Below are 19,392 nucleotides of genomic sequence, written 5' to 3'. Positions count from 1 at the left end.
CTTCTATAAAATACGAAGATCTCAAACTGAAACAAATTATCATATTGAAAACTTGCTGTAAGATTATTTCTGGGCAGATTCTTGCAGTTGTCAGAATGGGATTTTTTTTGCCTGCTTAATGATGTAAACCATTGTAAGTCAGGAGACCAAAGTTCAAACCGAAAATCTGAATTCTGATTTCCTGAAAATTGTACAATGGATCGAAGACAATGAAGGTGTTCCCTCAGAACCACTACTTTCAAAGCAATGGTGGGGCTTGGGGGAAAGGGTGGATCAAAACAAAATCCTCTGCAGTATTTTTTTAATGTGTTATGCACCAGACATTTGGTTCTTTGACATAATGATGGTCGACTACAAATTGGTTCTCTAGAAAACTAACAGTCTGGTTGAATACTCCAAAAGTAGGACTATTGTTCCACTGTTGTTGTCTCCTTAGTTTTCACTGCACTGGAAAGAATTTGGTTAACTTAAGAGTTAATTAAAGTGCGAAAGCAATACAAGCAAACAGGCCTCAGCAAGCCACCTACATCCACTTTTGTAAAAGCACCTTAGAGTCATGCTCACAAAACAAACATTGAGCTAAGCTAAAAACTGCAGCCGCTTAAAACATTCCATAATCCAGCCTGCGTGATCGCACAAAGCAAAATAGCAAAATGAAGATATTGTAGAAGCTCACAAAAATGGATATATGCCACCCACACCAACAGCCACAAAAGCAAAGTGCTTGGTGCCAGAGCCACAAAAGCAATTATCCATGAGGGAAGTACCAATACCTGAATCCTTTCTTAGGCAAGGTATTCCTATTAAGCTGTGGATCACTGTAGGAAAGTGAGAAGAAAACTAAGTCCAAATAGGAGGTTAAGTTGTTTTATGACAAAATAAAAGTGTAGAAATTTCATAGCCTCTTGGACATATACAGTACAATAACTTATTCATCAATCAGATTTGAGAAAACAAAGTGGTAGTTTGAAGGTTATAATTTTAAATATACATATGATCTTCAAATCCATTAATGCTAAATCTGTGGTATACCAGGTACAAGGATCATATTCTCAGCTGGTCATTGGTCACAAAAAAATCATCTTTAGAGCTCTTAAGAGAAAAAAAAGCTAAATGCTTTCCTAATTAACAATTAAGTATTTTTAAAATATTTTCAATTGTTACTAATAAAATATGAATAACAGATACTCTCATAAACATCAGCATGCTTGTTTCCTGGTGCCAGAAGCTGAGGTAATCCGTTATGCAGTAAAATTTAACACTTCATGACAAAGTAAATACATGAACAACGATTACTAAGCATTATTCAAATTAACACTTTCAAAGTAATAACAGATCAATGTGAACTTCAATACTGGGTCACTTCTGTGGTTAAAGGAATAGTTTTATACAGCATTTGAAATGTATAGTCTCGATTAAGAAGTAATAAAGATCCAAATTATTTTTTAATGACTTAGTTCATCAACATAACAGCCATTAAACATCCATCATTCAAGGGGTTTAGGAAAACTCTTCCACCTAAAGAGTCCCATCTGCCTGCACTGAGGAAACAATGGCTTTATTTTCAAAGATCCACCTACCAACATCTTCCCAAAATGATTCAGCACACAGAACTACCCAAAACCAAACAAATATTTTATTTGTATTGATTTTATGCCTGAAGCAGTTTGGGCTTTGAAATGTTTCAAGCATAAGGGATCAATTGACCTCACTATGACTCAAGCAAGCCACCAGTAACATTAGCCGTACAGAGGAAACCATATTCCTACTTTGGCATTGTAGAAATGACGCTAATAAATATTGGCAGGCCATGGCCAACAATATTGCACAGTATTGTTAGTGCTGTTCTATGCGTACATAATTCAGACTATTTAAAAGTTAAGTTTGAAGAATACCACTTTTCAGTCAATCATCCAAGCCTAAGTACTTCAAATAGTGGTGAAATGGAGGTACCCTTTTCTGAATTAAATGCAAACAGAGATAGTCAATTATACTTTAATAATTATGACAAAAAGAAGCACCTGTTTACTTACGTTTTACTACCTGAATGTTCAAACGTCACAATGATGTAAGTCAGGGAGGTAAGCGTGCTCTAAAATAACAAACTATAAAGGACTACCACTGAAAATGAAAAGTACTTAGCAGAAGTAACTTTCCTGTCCAATTACACTGGAATGCATTGTCGATTTAAATGTGAAAGTCAATATAATTGCACCATTTGCACGTGACATCATGTGAATGAAAATGCCTACAGCTCTATCAGTTCACCCGTTTGCTCAAACAATGGATATGGCAACGATGACATTAAAAGGAATCCTCAGAACTTTCAAAATAATAGAAAATAATCTCCTAAAGGCTGCGGGAAGAAGGGGAATTATTTAACACAAGAAGACTATGCAGGACTTCTAAACTGTTGTTAGCTAAATGCACTGTGCGAAGCTTACCATTTATCTTTGAAGCATCAGCCAAATGCTGTGACAAACTTGGCCAATAAATCAACAATAGTAAATGGAATTTAGAAATAGTCACTATCACAAAGATGAAGGTGTAACAGTAATTGTGGTTCTAGTTGCTCACTTGTCATAGAGTCATAGAAAACTATAGCACAGAAAAGGCCCTTCAGCCCAACTAGTCCATACCAAAAACATTTAAATTGTCTATTCGCATCAGCTTGCACTGGGACCATAGCCTTCCATACCCCTACCATCCGTATACTTATCCAAACTTCGTTTAAACTTTCAAATCAATCTCGCATGGACCACTTGTGCTGGGAGCTGTTCCACACTCTCATGATGCTCTGAGTGATGAAGTTTCCCTTTATGTTCCCTTTAAACATCCCCTTTCACCCTTAAATATGACCTCAGTGGGAAAAGCCTGCTTGCATTTAGCCTAGCTATACCCCTCATAATTTTGCATACTGTGTTGTTACCCCTAATGTCCATTAGTGATAACCATTAATTGGAAGGAAACATGAAATTGGAGGAGCAGAGAGGAAGAAGAAAGAACAATAACCAAAGAATAAAAGCAAAGAATGGAGACTTGAGCAAGTCTCCATTTTGAAGGAATATTGTTGGCATGTTTGATGACAATGAAAGAGATGGAGGAAACTAATTAGAAGTTATCCAGAAGACTTAAGTAAAGATAAAAACAGAAATAAATGTCTTTTGCCTTAAGAAAATGTTGCTGAACAATCCTTGCGATATACTTCTTGTTTGTAGGGCAAGTCATTCCACATAGCACAGAGACCGCAATGTAACAGCCTCTGAAATTCATCCCATTAACTCTTCTGAGAGGATTACACATAGAAGCAAACTATATAGAATGCACAGTGCTAAGAATCAATGCTTAAATCTTAGGCAAGTTTTTTGTTCAAGAATTATCAGAATCAGGTTTAATATCACCAGTATAACTTTGTGGCAGCAGTACAATGCAATACATAACAGTAGAGTAACAAAACTGTGAATTACAGTAAATATATATTTATTAAATTATACAAGTAGTGCAAGAAAAGTTAGTGAGGTAGTGTTCAGGGGTTCAATGATCATTCAGAAATTGGATGGTAGAGGGGAAGAATCTATTCCTGAGTGTGTGCCTTCAGGCTTTTGCACCTCCTGCCTGATTGTAGCAATGAGAAGAAGGCATATCCTGGGTGAGGGGGGGCCTTAATGATGGACATCGCCTTTCTGAGGCAGTGCTCCTTGAAGATGTCCTGGACACTATGGAGCTGACTAATTTTACAACTCTCTGCAGCTTACCTCGATCCTGCTCAGTAGCCAGCCATACCAGATGGTGATGCAGTCAGTTAGAATGCTCTCCACGGAACATCTGTAGAAATTTGTACGGAATATACCAAATCTCCTCAAACTCCTAATGAAATATAGCCACTGTCTTGCCTTCTTAATAGCTGCATTGATATGTTGGGTCCAGGTTAGGTCCTTAGAGATATTTAGATTATGAGAACACTCAGTCCTCGTTTATTGTCATTTAGAAATGCATGCATGCATTAAGAAATGATACAATGTTCCTCCAGTGATATCACAAAAAAAAGACAAACCAAAGACTAACACTGACAAGACCACATAATTATAACATAGTTACAGCAGTGCAAAGCAATACCATAATTTGATAAAGAGCAGACCATGGGAACGGTAAAAAAAAGTCTCAAAGTTCCGATCGACTCCCGATAGTCTCCGATAGCAGGTGGCAGAAGGGAGAAACTCTCTCTGCCATAAACCTCCAGGCACCGACAACTGTCGATGCATTGGAAGCACCCAACTACAGCTGACTCTGAGTCCGTCTGAAAACTTTGAGCCTCCGACCAGCCCTTCCACACCGAGCACCATCTCTGCCGAGCGCTTCGACCCCGCCCCGGCCACCGAGCAACTAGCGAAGCCGAGGATTCAGGGCCTTCCTCTCCAGAGATTCCAGATCACACAGTAACAGCGGCAGCGAAAAAGGCATTTCAGAAGTTTCTCCAGATGTTCCTCCATTCTCTCACGTCTGTCTCCATCAAATCAGGATTGTGCATGGCACCCTACTTGACAGATTACAGATATCATTGACCGGAGTGGCCACACAAGCTGTGTCGCGCCACCATCTTCTCCTCCTCCTCCCAGGAACTTGAAATTGCTCACTCTGTCCACTTCTGATCTCTCTACGAGGACTGGTGTGTGTTCCCTCGTCTTATCCTTTCTGAAGTCCATAATCAGTTCTTTCATCTTACAAGTTCTTACCGTTCTTTGGTTTAGTGGAAGGTTTTGCTGCAACACCACTAGCTCGTGTATCTCGCTTCTGTACGCCCTCTCGTCACTGTCTCAGATTTTGCAAACAATGGTTGTATCGTCAGCAAATTTATCGATGACATTTGAGCTGTGGCTAGCCACACAGTCATGGGTGTAGAGAGAGTAGAGCAGTAGGCTAAGTACAGATCCCTGATGTGCACCAGTGTTAATTGTTGCGAGGAGAGGTTACTTCCAATCCAGTTGCAGAGGGAGGGACAGAGGCCACCGTTCTGGAGTTTTTAAATCAGAACTGTTGGAATGATGGTGTTAAACACTGAGCTGTAGTCAGTAAGAAGATTCCTGGCATAGATACTTGTATTGTCTAGGTGATCCAAGGCAGCAGAGGGCCAATGAGATTGTGTCTATTGTACACCTATTATAGCGATAGGCAAATCAGAGGGTCCATGTCTTTGCTGAGGCAGGAGTTGACTCTAGCTATAATCAACCTCTCAAAGTACTTCATCACCATTGATGAGAGTGCATTGGACGATAATCATTCAGGCAGTTCACTCTGCTCTTCTTGGGCACTGGTATAATTGTTGCCTTTTTGAAGCAGGTGGGCACTTCTGACTGTAGCAATCAGAGACTGAAAACGTCTTTGAACACCCCGCGAGAATTCACCTTCTTGAAATACTGCCCGACTTCGGCCTCCAAGACAGACATCACAAAATCACCGGGTGCAGCAGGGATTTGCACAGGTGTAGTTTTATTCTCCCTTTCAAAGTGGGCATACAAAGTGGTTGAGCTCGTCTGGGAGTGAAATTATCACTGCCATTCATGATGTTGGGTTTCGCTTTGTAGGAGGTAATGGCCTGCAAACCTTGCCAGGGTTGATGTGCATTTGATGTCGCCTCACTTGGAATTGTTCCTCAGCTCTTGAAGTAGCCCTCCGCAAGAGTCATACAGAGTTTTCTTATACAGACCTGGGTTGCCAGACTTGATTGCTACAGACCTAACCCTCAGCAGACTACAAACTCCTGGTTCATACACGGCTTTTGATTTTGGTATGTCCGGTAAGTTCTCGTAGGCATGTACTCATCCACACAGGTTTTAATGAAGTCAGTGACAGCTGTAGCGTACTCATTCAGACTTGAAAATGAGCTATTCTTTCAATGTATGGAATCCTCAGTGCAGATTGAACCTAGTCATAGTCATAGTCATACTTAATTGATCCCGAGGGAAATTGGTTTGCGTTACAGTTCAGCTTGTCCACAGGACAACCCAATAGCTTCAACACTAATTTTGCCTGTGAACCAGAACATTTCCTTGGAAGTTTAGTCCAGTAATTAAATACATATTTGTATTTATCACTAGCATAACACTGTGACATGATATTAAGCAATTGTCCCATGTATCAAGGATCACCTGAGATTACTCATGATTAATGGGAAGTATTGTGAGGAACATGCCAATTTTTTATTTTTAGATTTTCTTACATAAAAATGTCAGCTTTAAAAAGTCAGAAAATTGATATTTGATGAGTATTTCAGGGCATATTTCAAATGAAGGACATGAAGTAACCTTGCTCTCCCAGCATAGCCCAGTTATTTCATTTAATCTACACCTGTTTCTTTCTCTTTCCTGATTTACAACACTTTCTACGTTGTATCTCAGTAACGCTCAAGTCTTAAATGCAAAAATTCTGCAGGTGCTGGAAATCCAAAACAACACATACACACAACGTTGGAGGAACTCAGCAGGTCAGACAGCATCAACGTTTTGGGTCGAGACACTTCTTCAGGGCTGGAAAGGAAGGAGGAAGATGACAGGATAAACAGATGGGAGAGAGGAAGAAGGACAGCCAGAAGGTGATAGGTGCAGCCAGGTGGGCGGGAAAGCTAAAGGGCTGGAGAGGAAGGAATGGAGAGGAGAGTGGACTATAGGAGAAAGGGAAGGAGGAGGGGCCCAGGGGGCGGTGATAAGCAGGTAAGAAGAAGTAAGAGGCCAGAGTGGGGAATAGAAGAAGAGGGGAGGGAGAGGGCATTTTTTTTTTACTGGAAGGAAAAGTTATATTCATGCATCAGGTTGGAGATCACCCAGACAGAATATAAGGCATTGTTCCTCCACCCTGAAGGTGGCCTCATCTTGGCACATATCGGTACAGGAACTCCTCCACCCCAATGGTCTTGTTACTTTCTAAGTCTACTAGTTTTGGGGGTGGTACGGGGAGAAATGGGAAGGAAGAGGAAACCCAGGAGGAGGTGACAGGCAGGTGAGAAGAGGTAAGAGGCCAGATTGGAAAACGGGGGGGGGGGGGGGGGGAGGGGAAACTTTTTACTGGAAAGAGAAATCGATATTCATGCCATCAGGTTGGAGGCGACCTAGATGTAATACAAGGTGTGGCTCTTCTGCCCTGAGGGAGGCCTCATCACGGCACAAGAGGAGGTCACAGACAGACATATCAGAATGGGAATGGGAATCAGAATTAAAATATTTAGCCATAGTCAGTCTTGTCTTTGAGTGTTTTATTATGTGGATAAACAGGTGAGTGTGTTCTCAATAAGAGCCGGGGGTAAGGATGGAGAGGATAACATAAGGTTGATTTTATCATGGACTCTATGATCCAGCCTATCAAGTAGCACCTACACGGTGTGGCTTCATTTAGAAGGAAGCCCAACTCTTGGGTTGGAAATAGTTTGACTATATAGCCAGTTATCATTCAACGAGGTGTTTCCTGGTCCTTCTATGTATTACTGGGATGTAAAATCCACTGGCCTGCAGATCACAACATTCAACAAGGCAAGTCCACCAAGATTCTTGGCAAGATTGACAGCTGAAAAGAGCTGAGACCACAAGGTGAATGAGTGGGCAAATACAAAAGCAGGCTGGAATTCTCAAAAAAAAAAATCAAAAATACTTCTTAACTCCTGTTGCCTGCCAGAGGCTTATCATTAAAGCTCGATAATTTCAAACACCGTCCCAAAAAAAAAGGACACAGCTGAGAAATAGCACCAAGGGTTTCCACATCAATCACCTGTGAAATGAAAGCAGTGGCATCATCAGCATAGGCGAGGGCTGCGTTCTGAAAAATGCCAAGTAGAGTGGAGCTGGAAGTTAGGCAAGCTAGTCAATGGACAGTGGGGAGGTGGTTTTGGGGATGCAAATTATTGGGTGAAAATCCCATTGAATAATTCGGACCCCCATCTCTGATCTAGAAAAAAACAAGATGAAATTAAAGTGTGCAACAGGCCCTTCTGGCCCTTTGAGCCACAGCACTCAACGACCCCTGATTTAACCCTAGCCTAATCACAGGACAATTTACAGTGACCATTTAACCTACCAACCAGTATCTCTTTAGACTGTGGGAGGAAATGGGAGCACCCAGAGGAAACCCACATGGGAAAACATACAAACTCCTTACAGACGGTGGTGGGACCTGAACCCAAGTGACTGGACTGTATGGAACTTAAACAAAGTGACATGGCACTAGCTTCAACCTTTACCACGGACACCGGAAGTTTACTTAAAGTATGTACTGTGTCACCAAATAAGTTCTGATCAAATTAAATTCACAAGGATTATTCTCACAGAAAAGTTCTTCTCGAGTATTGTGTAATTTAATATCTATTTAAAAACTAGAATTCCATTTGGAAAATATTTCTGCCCAAATGAAACACTACTCAACTCAAAACATTAGTGGGTAATTTTGAGATTTAAGTAGCTTAGCACCAAACAATATAATTTTAAAAATTCTTTCAGAGTAAGCTTTAATTTAAGGTTAATTATAAACCCAGATGATCCTTGAGGACAGGACTGCCTTTGACTGAATTAGTTATCTGATTTAGACTATGAGCATTACCTGTCTTGTTTCCTTGGTAAAGTATTTCTGTTGAATTTGGGGCTAGCAGTTGGGGAAGAGAGAGAGCTACAAGGCGAAATCAAACAGTACAGAGAAAAACAGAGAGAAGATAGATTAGCACTTGGAATAGGAAGATGTGAGAAAAAAATACAAAATGTTAGCAGCTCTGAGAATAAGTACATCTACGTCCATAGCAAAATTAGATGTTCGATTTATTTAAAAATTCTAGTAACACAAAATCTAGAACAAATACGGCAAAAATAAATCTATAAACCATTGAAAATCTATTGTGGGAAAGAACACAGTAAATATAGAAACAAGTTATTCAGAGAACAAAATATGACATGTGGATCTTGTTACGGGTAACGATCAGTCTGAAATTTTCAAAGAACATTGCCACACGGATGGAAGCTGTGGTCTTCAACACCAAGGAGTGTCAGCAATAGGGAATTCTTGGATGTGGGTGCAAGAACTTCTCTGATATGCATTATAACACCACAGAGAAGGTCTGTTGCTTAGAAAAAGACATAAATCCCAAAAACAGAGCATCTGGTATCACAGTGATGTGGGTTAGAAGGGGGAAAGAATTGGACTTGGCAGCATTAGGGAGATAGCAGTGAATAATCAAATTACTGGAGGGATGGGGCAAGGTGCATACTGCTAGATGGCTACGTCCTGATAGCATTGTACAGGCAGTTTGGAGTCTGTCAGAAACTGCAGTGGAGATGGAGCAAGAGGTCAAGGCCAGTGTTTACTTTCCTTGATAATCCCCTCTCTATAATTTTCTGGTTGGGCAGAAATGCATCTGTGATCACGACAGACGGCTTGATGTACAAGTTCCTACTTTAGTGGGAGCAGTAGAGAGTGACAGAAACAAAAGTGACAGCTTAACTGATACCGCTGTGAACTGAGGTGCTTTGTGCTCACAGCTTCAGAAATACTAGCAAGCTCAGTTAAACATTGGGAAGCTGGTAGAACTCCAGTCAAGCAAGTAACACCAGGAAGCGCTTTGGAGCTTTTTAACATTGATAGATTTCTGATTTCCTGACGAACTCATACTTGTGTTGAGAATTTAACTTTTGCCTGTCTCAATATGCTATTTGTCCGCTGATGGAAATTACAGGCAAGTTTTTTTTTAAGCATTTTACTTTTATTATGTTCCCATGTGGCCCATTGAGTCTCTGTCAACTCTCTGAGAAATCCCATTGGTCTCGTTCGCCTCCTCCAACTTGTTTCTGTGTAAATCTGTTCTCATGTCCCAACTTTCTGGCTTTCCACTTACACCTGGGGCTATTTACCAGTTAATCTACCAGCATGTCTTTGGGATGTGGAAGAAAACAGAAGCACCCTTGGGAAACTCATGTGGTCACAGAGAGAGAGGATGCAAACAGGTAATGGCTGAGGTAGGGATCAAACCCAGCTCAGTGAAGCTATGCATCAGCAGCACTGAATTCTGTCGATTTGATTTGACGGTTTGATGGTTTTTGGTTATTTGTTGGTGGCAGCTTGCAAAAAAAAAAGTCATTTTGCTAAACTCAAATAGTTGCTAATTTCATCAAATTTACCTAGGGAATTTAGTAGATAGCTTCCATGAGGGGGGAATAACATATTGTTCCATGTGTGCTAACACATATGAAGTGCGGGTCTAAAAATTCATCCTTAAACATTTTATAAAGTAAAAACACGAGAAAGTCTGCAGATGCTGGAAATCCAAAGCAACACAGACAAGATGGTGGAGGAAGTCAGCTTGGTTATCTGTGGCAATGAATAAACAGTCAACGTTTCGGGCCAAGACCCTTCTGAAAAGGAAGAAGGAAGACGCCGCAATAAAAGGTGGGGGGGGGTGGAAGGAGGTTAGCTGGAAGGTGATAGGTAAACCCAAGTGGGTAGGAAAGGTCAAGGTCTGGAGAAGAGGGAATCTGATAGGAGAGGAGAGTGGACAATAGGAGAGGGGGAGGGAGGAGTAGTTATAAAATAGTTTCATTTCATTAACAAAGGAACTGTGATGTGTTCATGTTATCCAACAGAGATTGAGTTTCCAGGCACTGATGTCATGGAGGGGGTGTTAGTGTAACATTTTATACATATGGATGCGGAGTACAACTGATGAAACATATGGCAAAATGTTGGTACACTTAGAAGATTCAATCGTCTCAGAGATCACCAGAACAGTTCACCTCTGAGCATTAATTACGTTCAGAAACTGACAGGGGGAGAATTAATCAAGAGTAGGGCAGTCTTGGACAGGAACACAAAACATTCCATGGTTTCAGGAACTTGTAATTCCCAAAACCTGCCACTGTGTGAGAAACATATAGAAATTCATCCTCTGGTGTATTCACTTATTCAGGATTTGAGTTCAATATGCTTTGACGCCCACAATGTGTCTTTGCCATAGACAAAATTCCAGCCCAAGACTTCCAACCTAAAGGTTAATAATTATCACAAGGAAGTCTGGATTTATTAATTTTCCTCATTTGCCAGCCAGGAAATTCTCCAAGAATGATCACATATCCCATCTTCAGATGAATTCATTCATACAGGTCATAAACCCTGCCCAGTCCACTATTTCCAAACTATGGTTCCATTTTCCACTTCCTCAGTGAAAGACATTTTCAAGGATCCGGTGTCACTATATACAAAAGGTCAGAACCTATTTTAAAAGCACAAAATAAACCCAACCATCAACAAAGTTAGAATGAGATTTTGAACTCCTTTGATTTATCTATGGTCAATTGTACCAACCTCCAAGAGGACCACAACCATGTCGTTGGGTTTGGAGGCCTCAATGACCTGGAGGGCTATGTTGGCTGGAGTCAGGGCCTTATGCTTTGGCTCCCAGTAGGGTCACCCATGCCAAAGAGGTCAAAGGGTAAAGGCTAGACTAAGAGTGGTCCACCCACCGGTCCTCCAGGTTTGAGGGTTCAGCTTGGGCTAACAACCCTGGCTGGTAAAACAAAATTGTTACAGAAACAGCAATGACGAATTCTTGTCCATCTGTGTACGACGGCATTCCTGACTTGCATGACTATCAGTAGTGAAAACCAAGAGGAAGCTACTGACAAGATGAAGGAAGCCCTGAACACTGTCAGAGATGGAGGACCTTTGCTGCCCTAAATGTCAGTGGCATAACAGGCAGTAAAAATAGTACCAAATGTGTGCTATAGGAACTTGCTGTGCTCTCCTTTCAATGCTCAGCCTATTGAAAACTCTTAAATGGTTAAAAACTCTTAAATGGAAAACTCTTAAGATGACCAAAGACAAGTTTTTGCCTCACAACATTCTTTTGGCACAAATGAAAAATCAAATTAATATCCATTAAAGAGATTGGCAGTGAAGGAAGCAGCAAATAAATGAGCAATGTTGCATCATGTATTACATGACAATGCTTCATTTCATACCTCTCAGGCAAAGTTGTCTTAACACTGTTCGTCCTCACGAAAGGAGTAAGAGAATCATCTTTGGAGGAAGGGATCAAACCAGTGGAGTTGTGATGACTAAGGCCACCTCCGCTGCCGAGAGAAACGTCAATGGATTCACAGCTGGTATGCAGGCTGTTTACCGATTGATAACCAGGGCCCTCCTTACTAATGGTAGACGAACTGGTCAGACTGGCACCCCAGGGTGCACCATTGGAATGGACTGACGCTGGACTGGAAGCTAAGGGAGACTGTATCATGTCTGTGGTCTTGTTATAGAGTGGGCTGCTTCCTCCGCTGCCTAAGCATGACGGGGGAGAATCCAGGCTGCTCTGCTGGCTCATGGTGGCATGGGGATTGGAGATGATGGTGGAATTCTTCATGTTTTCAGCTGTTGTGACAGGCGCTTGCTTAGCACTTGGCTTGACCCCGAACAGTCTGTTTAACAAAAACGCAAAAGACTTAAGTGGTGTCTTTAATTTCAACAACAATATTCTATTGTTCCACTGGAACAAACACCTGGAGGCACAGGGAGGGTGGAAAAAAATCAGTTTACCAAATGACACAGCTGAGAAGTGCCAATATAAACTTTGACATATTCCAAACCAGCCCTTTGTTAAAAATGATTAAATGACTTTTTTTCAGAGACTTGTTCCTTTTCCCCTATGTCTAGACAGAACATAATACCTAATCCTCTCAATCCATTATTATTTTAAAGAAGTGGTGATGGATGAAGTGAAGGTCTTTTCATCGGGGTAACTTAACCTAGATAATGGTACAAGTGTTAAATTAATCCACAAATGTAAAAAGGTTTTTATCATTTAGATCTTTGTCCTGGACTGCTGCAAACAGTACGATTTCTATGAACCTCACATGTGGAATCTTGATTCAGGATTGTGGTTAAACTCAATTATGGAAAGGCTGGCTTTATCATTTATTAACAAAATAAAGAAAGCATTATGTAATGTCAGTCTTTGGTTCCTGAGGAGATGTCTCTATTTTAAAATAGTGTAAAACATGCATTCACATAGTGCCCTGAAGCATTCAAAATTGTACTAAGGTTTGTCAGGATAGATACAAGGATGTTTTTTCCCTTGGCTGAAGTCTCTAATCTTATCAGGAGTGCTCCTCACAGACTGGAAATAAAGTGTGTTGGTTCACTCACTGAGTACATCCCAGACAGTGATAGGCAGATTTCAAAGGACAGAAAAAGAAAAGGTTTACAAGGATGTTGCCGGGACTTGAGAAACTCAGTTACAGAGAAAGGTTGAATAGGTTAGGATTTTATTCCCTGGAGCGTAGAAGAATGAGGGGAGATTTGATAGAGGTATATAAAATTATGATGGGTATAGATAGAGTGAATGCAAGCAGGCTTTTTCCACTGAGGCAAGGGGTGAAAAAAACCAGAGGACATGGGTTAAGGGTGAGGGGGGAAAAGTTTAAAGGGAACATTGGGGGGGCTTCTTCACACAGAGAGTGGTGGGAGTATGGAATGAGCTGCCAGACGAGGTGGTAAATGCGGGTTCTTTTTTAACGTTTAAGAATAAATTGGACAGATACATGGGTGGGAGGTGTATAGAGGGATATGGTCCGTGTGCAGGTCAGTGGGACTAGGCAGAAAATGGTCTGGCACAGCCAAGAAGGGCCAAAAGGCCTGTTTCTGTGCTGTAGTTTCTATGGTTTCTATGGTTTCTATATGCTAACAACCTTCAGGCCATTCTACTCTTGACTTGGTGCTAACATTATTTTTTGTGACTCCATGTGCTAACGTAGCTATATATGCTGTGTGTGACTTGATACACTGTGTTTTGCACCTTGGCCCCAGAGGAGCACTTGTTTCTTTTAGCTGTACATGTGTATGGTTAAATGATAATTAAAGTTGAACTTGATATACTGTTGAGGTAAAAACTATATTGTGTAAGTCAGTCCCACAAACTGGCATCAAGTTGTAAATGGTCTGTTCTGTGTTCAAAGTACAAAGTAAATTTATTATCAAAGTAACTACATGTCACCGAATACTACCCTGAGATTCATTTTCTTGTGGGCATTCACAGTAAATATAAAGAAATACAACAGAATCAATGAAAAACCATATACGCAAGCAACCAATGTACCAAAGGCAACAAACAGTACAAATACAAAACGGGGGGAAGAAAGCAAAAAATATTGAGAACGTGAGTTGTAGAGTCCTTAGAAGTGAGCCCATAGGTTATGGAATCAGTTCAGTGTTGTATAAAGGTAAAGATTCTGCACACTAAAATCAGAAGACTGAAAACGTCAGGAAGAAAAGTACATAACAGGACATTTTTCTCGGTTACATAAATTACACATTAGCAATGGAGTACTATACAAAGTTAAGTATGAGATTAGATTAGATTAGATTAGATTAGGCAGAGGAGGAGAAGACGGCGGCATGACGCAGTGCGCGCGGCCGCTTCGGAATGATATTTGTATTTGTTAAGTAGGTACCGTGCACAATTCTGATTCGATGGAGACAGGCGTGAGCGCGCAAAGGAACATCTGGAGAAACTTCTGAAATGCCCGCTTCGCTGCTGCTGCTACAGTGTGGCTGGAATCTCCGGAAGATAGGCCTCTGAGTCCTCGGCTTTGCTTGTTTTGGCAGCCGGGGCGAGGTCGAAGTCGCTCGGCAGAGGATGGCGCTCGGGAGGCTGTATCGGAGGCTCGAAGGTTTCGGATGGACTCAGTCAGCTGTGGTCGGGTGCTTCCAAAGTATCGGCAGTTGTCAGTTGCCGGTGCCTGGAGGTTTATGGCAGGGGAGTTTCTCCCTTTTTGCCGCCTGCTATCGGGGACTACAGGAGTTGATCGGGACTTGAGACATTTTTTACCGTGCCCATGGTCTGTTCTCTTTCAAATTATGGTATTGTTTTGCACTGCTGTAACTATATGTTATAATTATGTGGTTTTGTCAGTGTTAGTCTTTGGTTTGTCCTGTTTTTGTGTGAATATCACTCTGGAGGAACATTGTATCATTTCGTAATGCATGCATATGACAATAAACGAGGACTGAGTGTCCTCATAATCTAATAATCTAATCTAAATGAATTTTACGGTTGTATATGGTGACATATATGCATTTTACTAATACATTTATTATGAACTTTGAAATGTGGAGCAATCCTGTGGGACTGAATGGCAGACTGTTACAATGCTTTCTTATGTTCTTTCATGAACATCTGATATTCTAAAGTGCTTTGTAACCAATGAAATACTTTTAAAGTCTAATTGCCAACGCAACATATGAAATCCAGTTTTCACTCTGTGCATAGGTTGCTCCCACAAATAGCAAAACAAAAATATGCAGATAATTCAGTAAGAGTAACTTTTGATTGCAGAATGTATAAGTAAATGTTTCTGATAGCCAGGTAGACTTGTTTCAGCTGTATTTTAGTGCATCCACAGAAATTGTTTTTTCAGCAACAGGTCTTTTGTTTTATTGATGCAAGTTGCAATAACTAAATAGAGTTTCAAAGAGGCAACTTCCATTTTCTGTTTTACTGATGGAATACATGGAACAAAAATCCTTGGCAAGGCATGTAGGAATTAGCCACAAACTTTTTAAACAGCAGAGAAGATTTGAGGAACAATATCATTGTTGGAACAACAATACTGGAACAATATGGCTGACCAGTTTCTAATCTTTGGCTCATGTAATTAGAGTCATAAAACACTACAGCACAGAAACAGGCCCCTTGGCCCATCTAGTCCAAACTATTAATCTACCTGGTCCCATTGACCTGCACCTGGACCATGACCCTCCATACCCCTCTCATCCATGTACCCATTCAAACTTCTCTTGAATGTTGAAATCAAACCCACATCCACCATCTGAGTGAAGAGGTTCCACCTCACGTTCCACTTAAACATTTTCACTTTTAAGTCTTAACCCATGACCTCTAGTTCTAGATTTGCCCAACCTCAACTGAAAAAGCCTGCTTGCATTTATCCTATCTATACCCCTTAATCTCTCCTCATTCTCCTACACTCTTGGGAATAAATTACCAATCTATTCAACATTGAGATGTTCACAAACCCAATGATATCACCCTAAGGACTTTTTAATCATGTTATTTAATATTCTTTCTATTTATTTATCTTTGCATTTGCAGTTCGTTCACTCCTGCACACTATTTGACCTTTCATTGATCCTCTTATAGTTACTATTCTATAGATTTACTGAGTATGCCCACAGGAAAAGGAATCCAGGGTTGTATGTGGTGACATATATGTACTCAGATAACAAAATTTACTTTGAACTTTAATTCAGGTTCTCAAGTCCTAGCAACATCCTTGCCAATTTTCTCTGTACTCTTTTAATGTTATTGACATTTTTCTTGTCGACAGGTGAGCAGAACTGCACACAATACTCCAAATCAGACCTCACTATCATCTTATACAACTTCAACATAACATCCAATACCTGTACTCAGTACTTTGATTTATGAAGGTCAATGTGCCAAAAGCTCTCTTTACAACCCCATGTACCAACAAGATTTAAGAAATTGGATAGAAACTCTCAATATTATGGATGGAGAGAAGTCAGTTTCTAATGAGAGAAAATTCAAAAAAATACAAGAGAAAATATCGTAAACATGTGAAAGTCTGTAGATGCTGGAAATCCAGAGCAACACACACAATGCTGGAGGAAATTAGCAGGTCAGACAGTATCTGTGGAAATGAAAAAACAGCCGAGACCCTTCCTCAGGACTCCAGATGCGATGGAATACACTCTATGATGAAGCGAACAACTGTAAGAGAATTGGAAAGTGAAAAAAAATGGTAAATGGAAGAAAGCTGAAATGATAACACAGTGGAAGCAAATGAGACTGCATGATATGGACAGCTAATTCCGAGAAGTGCATGTGGACTGACATAGCGTCAAAACAAGTGCAAGATTTCAAAGAAACACATAGTGATTAATATCAATATTTAACAAGCAATTCTGTTTCTTTCATGTGGACACTGCAGCTATTAAATTACTAGTAGATCGCAAATATATCATGTGATTAAATGTGGCAATATGGAAAACAGAGCAGTCGTTAAAGGTAATTTTCATAATAGTCACATTTAGGATCAGGCTTACTTACCAAATTATTTTAATCAGCTTTCAAATTACTCCTCTTAATCACTTTCACTGTATTTTCCCATCAAGATTTTGACTGACTCTGGCTTGTTAGCTGTTTTCGTACTGTGCATTATTGTTCAACTAATGAATCCCAGGGGCTGATTTTTTTTTTATATCCTTTGGATTTGCACACTTCAGTTAATTTTTCATATCGTCAGCTCAATATCCCTTCTGAGCTTATAAGTTCAAATAATACTTAATTGTTCATTAAATGGGCTGGAAGAGAGAGTCAGCCTTTGTCGCGTACACTAAATGCATAATGTTGAGTCCTGTTTGAAGTCAATGGAAGTGAATTTTAGATGGTTTAATATTGACCGAATAACTTCTCACAGAGTTTTGACAAGCTAAATGATTTCAGCAACCTTAAATCTTTGGTTAAACTTAAAACAGTGCATCTCCATTGCAATAAATTATGATTTTCCAACAAATGCATGCCCAGTCAGACCTTATTCCAGTTACACAGGAAGCTTCACAAACAGCATTCACAAAAAAACATTATTTATTGCACAACATCAATGGTGTTTGAAACTTGTCTCACCGCTGGATGTCGACTAAACTGAGCCTCTTAAATTAATGCCTCCCTCTGAGAGAAATTCCCATGAGGAGGCGCATGAGAAAGACATAATATGATATTGCAGTAAGTGTGTAAACAATGATCTGATTTATCAGGGATTGGTCGCAGAAAACAGTTGAACAGCTTGATGGTGATTCTCTTGCTTTATGTGAGTTGTATCAGTGATCTGGATGTAAGACCATAAGACAAAGGAGCAGAGTTAGGCCATTCAGCCCATTGAGTCTGCTCTGCCATTCCATCATAGCTAATTTATTATCCTCTCAGTCCCATTCTCCTGCCTTTCCCCTGTAACCTTTGACACGAGTACTAATCAAGAACCTATCAACTTCCGCTTTAATTATACCCAATGACTTGGCCTCCACAGCTGTCTATGGTGATGAATTCCCACATAATACAAGACAAATTGCTTCCAACTGTCCAAAACATTTCTATTTTTTTTCCCAGAGATTTTTATCTAGGGTTTGTCTTTGCAGTCTCCAACAAATTTCACTTCTTGTTCTTTGTCCGCAAGTCTTAAAGTTGTTACTCATCAAATACTCATCCAGGTTTTTTTCAGGTGGAATGAATGTTTCTACAACAATGCCCCTTTAATCAGTGAGTCTCTCTTGTCACCCTCACTGAAAGAGTTTTCTGATTCTATTTTTCAGTACTATTGAAACTATACTCAGTAGAAACTTTATTAGGTACATTTGTATATCTGCTCATTAATGCAAATATCTAATCAGCTAATCATTTGGCAGCAACTCAGTGCATAAAAGCATGCAGACATGGTCAAGAGGTTCAGTTGCTGTTCACAACAAACATCAGAATGGGGAAGAAATGTGATCTAAATGACTTTGACCATGGAATGACTGTTGGTGCCAGATGGAGTGGTTTGAGTATCTCAGAAACTGCCAATCTCCTGGGATTTTCACGCACAGCAGTTTCTCGATTACAGAGAATGGTGCAAGAAACAAAAAAAAAAACAGTGACCAGTAGTTCTGTGGGCAAAAATGTTTTGTTATTGAGAGAGGTCCGAAGAACATGAGCAGACTGGTTCAAGCTGACAGGAAGGCGACAGTAACGCAAATAACCACACGTTACAACAGTAGTGTGCAGAAGAAAATCTCTGAACGCACAACACTTCGAAACTTGAAGTGGATGGGCTGCAGTAGCAGAAGACTGCGCCATATTCCACTCCTAGACCTGATAAAGTGAGTTCCTGTCTTATTCAAGATTCCAGATTGTTATTCTTCAGTACACAAGTGTAGTGGAGAATGAAATGACTGTTTCTCTGGATCTGATGCAGTATATTAAAAAAACACAATAAGCTGAAGAACAAAATTTGAAAAAAAACCAAAACTCTGCTGAGTTATTGACTCCTCTGCTAAGGGAAATGGACCTTCCCCCCCACCCCACCTCCTATTCAAGATTGTTTAAGTTCATTTCCTATATACAAGTGCAAGGAGAACGAAATTATTGTTACTCCGGCTCTGATGCAGCACAAAAATGAAGAAAAAGAACATAATAATACTAATATACAATAATATTAAGTATAAATACATAAGACATAGATTGATTGTATGTCCATAAAGTGAAACCAGGCTGTACAGAAGGTGACGGATGGGAAATAATAATGTAGTGGTGGAGTTAGTGGGTAGAGGTGTTGATCAGTCTTACTGTTTGAGGAAAGTAAC

The 19,392-nt window shown here is 40.2% G+C and overlaps 1 protein-coding gene across 12 annotated transcripts in view; it reads right to left on the bottom strand.

Annotated features, from left to right (window-relative positions):
* Window positions 1-19,392, bottom strand: part of nav2a (neuron navigator 2a) — a 1,052,051-nt gene that overhangs the window by 99,696 nt on the left and 932,963 nt on the right. For 6 of the 12 annotated variants that reach the window (XM_063061719.1, XM_063061711.1, XM_063061712.1 and 3 more), the window contains 3 exons: window positions 11,982-12,437; window positions 8,581-8,646; window positions 774-818 (listed from right to left, as the gene is read on the bottom strand). The exons of 1 other annotated variant lie outside the window; for it this stretch is intronic. In XM_063061719.1, the coding sequence (XP_062917789.1) occupies window positions 774-818; window positions 8,581-8,646; window positions 11,982-12,437 (567 nt within the window). The remainder of the gene's footprint in view (window positions 1-773; window positions 819-8,580; window positions 8,647-11,981; window positions 12,438-19,392) is intronic. 5 more of the 12 variants (XM_063061714.1, XM_063061713.1, XM_063061718.1 and 2 more) reach the window with 3 other exon arrangements.

This window comes from Mobula hypostoma, chromosome 11, assembly GCF_963921235.1.
Source record: "Mobula hypostoma chromosome 11, sMobHyp1.1, whole genome shotgun sequence".
NCBI lineage: Eukaryota > Metazoa > Chordata > Chondrichthyes > Myliobatiformes > Myliobatidae > Mobula > Mobula hypostoma.
This window is presented reverse-complemented; position numbering and strand designations above follow the sequence as displayed.